This window comes from Epinephelus moara, chromosome 17 (genome assembly GCF_006386435.1).
Source record: "Epinephelus moara isolate mb chromosome 17, YSFRI_EMoa_1.0, whole genome shotgun sequence".
In the NCBI taxonomy this organism is placed as follows: Eukaryota; Metazoa; Chordata; class Actinopteri; order Perciformes; family Serranidae; genus Epinephelus; species Epinephelus moara.
Window position 1 is genome coordinate 3478231 of NC_065522.1, and position 7539 is coordinate 3485769.

The 7539-nt window shown below is 40.2% G+C and overlaps 1 protein-coding gene across 3 annotated transcripts in view; it reads left to right on the forward strand.

Annotated features, from left to right (window-relative positions):
• Window positions 1-4016, forward strand: part of rap1gds1 (RAP1, GTP-GDP dissociation stimulator 1) — a 63778-nt gene extending 59762 nt beyond the window's left edge. For all 3 annotated transcript variants that reach the window (XM_050066945.1, XM_050066946.1, XM_050066947.1), the window contains one exon: window positions 237-4016. In XM_050066945.1, the coding sequence (XP_049922902.1) occupies window positions 237-364 (128 nt within the window). In that variant the 3' untranslated portion in view covers window positions 365-4016. The remainder of the gene's footprint in view (window positions 1-236) is intronic.
• The last annotated feature ends 3523 nt before the right edge of the window (window positions 4017-7539 follow it).

A 7539-nucleotide genomic window follows, 5' to 3' on the forward strand; every position in this document is an offset into this window, starting at 1 on the left:
CCCAAACTGCATCCCTTGTACCAATATCCCTATCCCATGCTTTCATTACTGCTGTCAGCATATGTTTTGGGGGAATTAATTTATCATAGATAAATGACACTAACCTGTTTGGAGCATTCTGTATCTAACTTAGAATAGGATGGTCTTTTAAATCTGACCCTCAGGGAACTACTGTACCATTACTTGAGCTTTAATTTGCGAATTCATGATTCTTTTCCCCTTTCCTCTCTTTCCAGAGCCTCTCCACAAAGAGGTCCAGAGCCTGGCGTTCATTGACGTGGTGTCCAAGCTGAGGGCCCACGAAAACAAAACGGTATCACACCAGGCATCGCTCACAGAGCAGCGATTAACTGCCCAGAGCTAAATGACTGTGTCCAACCCCACCCACACCCATCCACCCAAAATGCCTGCCTGACCACGTGATCACCCAATGACACCTCATGACTGCTCTCCCCTGTGCCCCATCGTCATGTGCCAAGGTACAATGTCGCGTTAACTGCCAGCCAGACATAGTCATGTCTCTACCCCGACGCTCCAACCCACCCCGCCCACCTCCGCTAGGGTTAGACTGATGTCGTTTTAGAGCGCCAATACTCTGTGCTTATATAAAAATCATAAAATCTGAGCATTTTCTAATATCATTTATATTTTCAATCACTGGGATTGAATCCTTGTTAGGATGAAAAAAGCCTCTGAAACTGTTTTTAGACTTCTGTGGGACACCAAAACTCTCCTCTGAAAGCCATAATAATGACATTTATTTAGGTGGGTGTCAGGTCCTGATGGCAGGAAGAGGCACATTTCATTTCAGACTTTACAAACCAACACCCCTTAAATGGTCAGTGGAGTGATTTGTCTCAAGGTGGACACCATATATAAACTGATACATCAGTCTAACCCTGGTCCCCACCTCTACTTGTGCATGCATCTTCTGCTACAAGTATCTCCACAGACAGGAGCTGAGGCACCATAAACAGCCTAACGCAATAGATAAGAGACGACACTCTTTTATGACCATAGCTGTGATACCATCCGCCGGTAGCCCACCAGTGAAAAATGTGCACAAAAGAACAAAAAAAATTCCTGTCGTGATTTTTCTTTCATTTTTAAGAAAAGCAGCCATCCATGATGTGCCCAGTCGTGTCCCATGTAGCTCGAGTATAAATTGACTAGAAACTGTGCATGTTTTAGTCCTGTTGAAGGTGTGACAGTGTTCATTTTACCTCTCTACCACTCGCATAGTCCAAAGTACAACCTGCCCTCCTCCACTGACACCTCCAGTCTTGTACACTCTTTTTTTTGTTCTTTGAGAGTTGGATCCAAGGATTTTATCAGATTTTTAATTCCACAGATGTCCAAACACATTCCCTCCACTCCAACAGCTGTACAGTGAAGTTAGAGGCTCCTCAAGTCTCCACCCCATTGCTGAGAAAGAATTATGTCAGAAGCAGGTGATGCAAACATGGTGGAGAACAGGGCTGAGACAAGTCTACCTTTGTTAGCCTACTCCAAGAGTACAGCCAAGTTGAAGTCACGACCAGAATTAAGAATTGATGGTGTATCTATCCAAATGGAAATATAATGCAAAGCTTAAAGAGTTAAATCATCGACTTTTTTAAGGAGCTCTCTCAGTGCAGACTAGGGATGTCAACGGTTAATCGTTAACTGGCGAGAATATTTTTGGCTGGTCATGCATGTGGATCTATAGGATAAGGCCTCTGCTATTCAGTTTACTGCAGTGCGCATCACCTGGGTCTGGCGGGAGCTAAAGTAACCAAGGGGTGCTACTTATTTGGGAACTGCTGCAAATGAAGGCCGACCAAACAGCTGCTGTGGAAACACTGGGCCCACCCTCCTGGTCTTCCCATAGGTCACCCCAGTTTAGTAAGCAGCTCAGTTATGAGGTGCTGTGCCCAGGTGGTGTTTACAGTAGAGTGAGCATGGCCTAAGGTTAGGTAACCAGTGGAGCATGGTAATATGGAAGAAAAAAAATGCTAACATGGAAAATGAAATTAAAGCAATTAACATCACAAAACATTCAAATTTCACCTTCTGTAAATGGATAGCACTTTGAAATGTGGTGCTGAAGCTCACTGAGTGAATGAAGTGCTGGACTAAAAGGAAAGGCCGCATGTATTTTACGTCTTTAGCTTTATTTTTTCATAGAAGTTAACCATTTGGTTACTGGTTAATAGGTGTCGGGCTATCAAAAGCAAAATGAACCGAAACTGACATCCCTAGTCCTGTCCTAGCACTGTCATACTACGTATCACAGTCTCACATTGCCGTCTCCCCAAAGCTGGACATTTCAGTCACTGAGCAGCTCATTAAAATATTTACAAGAAAATGTTGTAAACTCATAAATCTTCTTGGTGACCCATAAGGTGAGAAAAACAACATCAGGTAGGTGCAGACTAACATTTTTTTTTTAAATTTAGTCTGAACAAGTATCTCTTCCATTAAAGTCAATACAAACTATGAAAGATCAAAGATGGTGCAGGATGTCTTTTCCACAGAATCTTTGGTTTCACATGGTGGGTATTGACTTGAATTACAAAGACCTTTGTAGGCCAGGCTAAATTGTGTTACTTCGCATCCACCTTCCAGTTTTTCCCCCATCTTATAGGTTACTAAGAAGATTTCCAATCTAACATCAACCCAATCAATGCATGGTAGTTGGCCTAGTAAGACTGACACTTTGCGTACCCAGATTTCTACAGATCAAATATTGTTTGTAGCACTGTGGAAGAAAAAAAATATCAAAAAAATATCAATAGGAGATCATTTTTAATATTTTTGGTACGGTAAAGTATCATATGAAAAGCAGCCAAGAATAAGATAAGTTAAAGTCAAAGTAGTTGTGAGTCTTAGGGCTCATTTATGCTCAATGTTAGATCCGGAGACAAATGGAGCCTTATGTCTGTACTCTAAGTTGATTTCGTCCATATTTGTGCATGTTTTCTGAAACTTACGGATACAGATGAAACGGAGCAGTACCACTGAAGATCGTGGAGGCAGTGTAGCGTAGTTCAAGCAAGATCTGACTGTAGGAGACAATAAAGACATTAAAATAATGGTGGAATGGAACAAATCGGTTATATAGTTAAAAGTATCCTACGTTCATGTGTCGGGATGTATATATACTAGCAGCACAGACCACCGCCGTCTACAACACTGCCTCTGTTTAAAGGTACAATATTACAACCTCCTCCTCTGTTGCCTTGTTTGTTGTTGTGTAAAACTTTTGAACCTGCCCCCTAGTGCCATCTATTGGCTGTATCTATGCCAACATAAAGTATGAGGGCAGGAAAGTTTACAATGTCTGAAACGGACCTATCCATTTTCGTACATAAAGGGAGTATAAATGAGCCTTAAGAACTGAGAAAGTAGACTTGAGTACTACAGCGTAATTTCAATATTTACTCTGATGCTACTGTCAAAACACACACTAGTGCCCCCCAAAAAAATGACAAAATCAGGGCACTGTTGTGCGCTGTAAGAAAACCAGGGAGTGTAGTTCTTCAGTATAACATAAGCAGCCACCATTCCTACGTATGTGTACAGTTTGTTTGTATGTGTGTGTAGCGGAGCAAAGTTTTGAGATGTTGTGAGAACAGGTAACTGAATGCAGACACACAGATGTCACTGTATTTGTGCTGTTTAAACCCTCGACCAGCGGCACAGCAGCAACACGACAGGTCTCTGTTTATGAATGACAGTTGGTTCCTCTAGTCAAAGGGATTTCTGCTAACATGCACATGTCAGCATGTCCGACACTGTACCGACACTCTGTTAACATGCCACGGTGTGTTTCCTGGTCTGGGCCCACACTTATGTTTTTTTAAAGGTATGAATGGTTATTTATCAGATTTGTGATCTTCTAAAGACACATGCCTGTGGAGATGTATCCATAGTAACTACGTAAAATACTATAAACTTAAGTGTTTGTTGTAAATGTCATGAGTTGTACATTTGGAGGATTGTAACCCAGCAGATAATTAAAGATGATAGCTGGTGATTGCTGGTGTCTTTTTTTCTACAGTATGCTTGTATCTTCTCACATCATTCTTTTGACTTTAAATGCAGTCACACTACTTTTAAAATCACAATTTGCACTCTACTGGGTGTACTGAGTTTTGCCTAGTCCCACCTTACAATGCTGTGATTGGCTAGTACTCATCACGTTTACACATTGAGGATGGACATATGATTAAGGCTGCAAGGTCATGGTAAGGGTTAGCACCATAAACTGTATAAGATAAAGATTTAGCCACCGTGACAGATTTCGGTTTTGATACCTCAAAAGTTTGGCATTTTGGCCTTTGCCATCTTGCTTTTTTTTTTTTTTTGAGCCAGAAGTGATAATATTTGGACGCAAGGGTGGGGATAACCCTAAGACTAGCTGCTTGCTTTGTTAGCATTTACAGCTATAGGTAACTGTGATAATACTAATGCTAATGCTAATTTTAGCTAGCTATCTGGCTTTAAACCGCTGAAACAAAAATGTGCTCACCAGAAAAATTTCACATCCGACCTTTAGTGTTTTTTTGTACAACCAAAATCTGAACAAGATGTTTTTAGGTGACCAAAATGTTAAGGAAAACTTTCATGAACTGAAAACATAATGAAATACCAATGGCTACGCCCATACTCTTTGAATTTGGGGTTAGGCCAGTGTTACATTACCTAAACAACAAGGTCACTGTGGTGGCAGCTTGTCAATGGACGGCACCCACCTGACACTCAAAGTGACCACACCCTTAATTATGCATAACTTAAAGCCTTGTTTACATCAACAATTGGTTGACATTACATAAAAGTTCATCCCTGCACAGTCGTCATGCATTTTAACATGGGGGTCTGTGGGGATTGACTCACTCTAGGAGCCAGCCTCAAGTGAACACTACAGGAACTGCAATTTTTGGCACTACTGCTTTGGCTTAATTTTTCAGCCCCAGAGTTGGCAACTTGGTTAGTACTAGCCAATCACAGAACAGTAGGGCAGGACTATATATAACATTAAGTCATAACTCATGGATAACCTTCCACCATCTTGCCTGGTTATCATTTATTATTGCCAACTATTGGCAGTGAAGCACTGCTGAGTGTCAGCAGCACTGATATGTTAGTTAGAGATAAAACAGTGTTTTAATGTTTTATGCTAACTTAATTCAAAGGTAAATGTTGGTAATGTTAACGTATCTGACCGCTCAGCAGCTGATTCCATTAATTAAGTAAGTGTAAACATACATTATACATACAACACGTTAGGAATAAGAAGTGTTGTTTGTCTTTACTCCTAAATTTTCTATGAATTTGAAACATTGAGGCATTTTTGCCATGTACCTTAGGATATTAGCAATTTTTAAGAGTATTTGCCAGTGAGTTGACAGTTCTTACCTATTACATTCAAGCAAAATTGAAAAAATAAAATTGTCTGCAATATCAGTGCACAATATCTTCATGATTAAAAGCATTTGTTCTTTTGGAGGTATAATAATCAAAGTTCTACTAGAATCTTTTTTTTTTTTTTTTGGTTGATCCTAGACAGGCACAGTTCTTATGGTCATTATTTAGATAAAAATAATACTATTTGTGTATTGATAGAAGAATACAAGCATTATAAAGACAATATAAGCCTCTTTCACCATAGTTTCCATTTACAGCAGTTCAAAACAGGACCCAGGTAAGATGGCTGCCACATGGTTCCATCCCAGAATGGTAAGTCACTGACCCCATTAACACCTTGAATTAAAATCCATTTTGGGTGACTGGATTGCAGTCTGATAGTGCTTGACCAAAAACGCATTGAGGATGGATCATCATCTGATCGTCCAAACCACCTTTTGAGGTGGTTGTGGATGCATTTTCAATCCACACACAACAATGATATGGAGGGAAACACATTATCGTGTGACCAAACCAGCAAGGTAGCAGCCATTAGCCAGTTAGCAAGCTAAGCTACTAGCAAGAAAGCTTATGGAAATATATAGTTTGGACACCCACCAGACTTCATTCGTAAAGGTCACCATCAGTATCTTCTCCCACCAGTCTTGACAGCATTCCTGCAGATCATCCTCTAGACAGTTGTGGCAGTGACCACACCTTAAAATAAAAGCAGCCGCATAATAAAATGGCATTCTTCCCTGCTTTCCTCTTTGGCATTCCAGTTGGTGAAGACCACTTCTTTTTTTTCCATGCTTTGAAAAGCAAGCAGAAGTTCATATAATAGCACAGCCTCATCGATGGCTACCATATTTTTTTTTGTTTTATTTTCTTTGGGACAGAGAGATGGGATATCAATGGATAAGGACAGAGACCCTTTGAACCAGGTGTAAATGTAATCAGGTTAGATTATATATACATTATGTCTATACTGAACAACAATTTTAAATGCAACGCTTTTGTTTTTGCCCCCATATTTGACAGGTTTAGGTAAAAAATTGACATTTTTATGCACTCATTAGATATCTTTCTCTCAAATTTTGGTTGCAACTTCTTTTTTTTAAATTTGTGTTAGTGAGCACTCCTTTTCCAAGGTAATCCATCCACCTGACAGGTGTGGCTTATTAAGATGCTCATTAAACTGAATGATTGCTACACAGGTGTGCTTTGAAATGGTAACAATAAAAAGCCAGTCTAAAATATGCAGTTTGATCACACAGCACACTGCCACAGATGTCCACCAGAGCTGTTGCTTGTGGACTTAATGTTCATTTCACTCAAATAAGCTGAATTTTGCAGTACCTCTAACCGGCCTTAACCACCCAATTTGCACAACTGGAGAGTTTTAGCAAGCTGTTAGAAACCATCTCAGGGACGCTCGTGCATGCTCGTCATCCTCACCAGGATTCTGACCAGACAGCAGTTAGTCATCATAACTGACTCGTGTGGTAGTGAGGCCGGGGGTCATTGTGACACGTCATATCTGTTTCATATCTAAGGGAGAAACACATTAAATGCAGTTTAGACAGAATGTTAACTGACAAAATGGCCAATACCCAGACTGTACTAGCTGTAGCTATCTAGCATTGAACTATGATTATTTCCATTATTTTCCTCATTTCTCCCCTTTTCCTTTCATCTCTGTACATTTATTAAGTTTTTCATATCAGCTGTGGGATAGGCACAAACTCATGTGATCACACCTTTATCTCAGTTTGCACCACACAGAGCCAGTTGGTGCTATCACAGTATAGCATTTATCTCCCACTGGGTCTAATTTGGTTGAATTAAAAATGCTTCTCAGATAGTTTGGTGTTGTCTGATCGGGACAATTTGTCAATTTCCTCCATTTTGCATTAGTGTAGATACATCAGCAGGGCATGCAATAGATCAGAGTCCATTTTACTTGCTGCTGGAGCATGAGGCCCTGTGGTGCTCATCCCCGATGCAATTTTTGAATTTGGATGATCAGTTACAGATTGAGTATGTCATTTTTCCGGTAATTAAACATTAGTTTGTATTCCCAGTAAAGAGCGGAAAACAGATAGCCTTACTTGCAGTTGCAGTCCAGTTGTTTGGAATACACAGAATTCA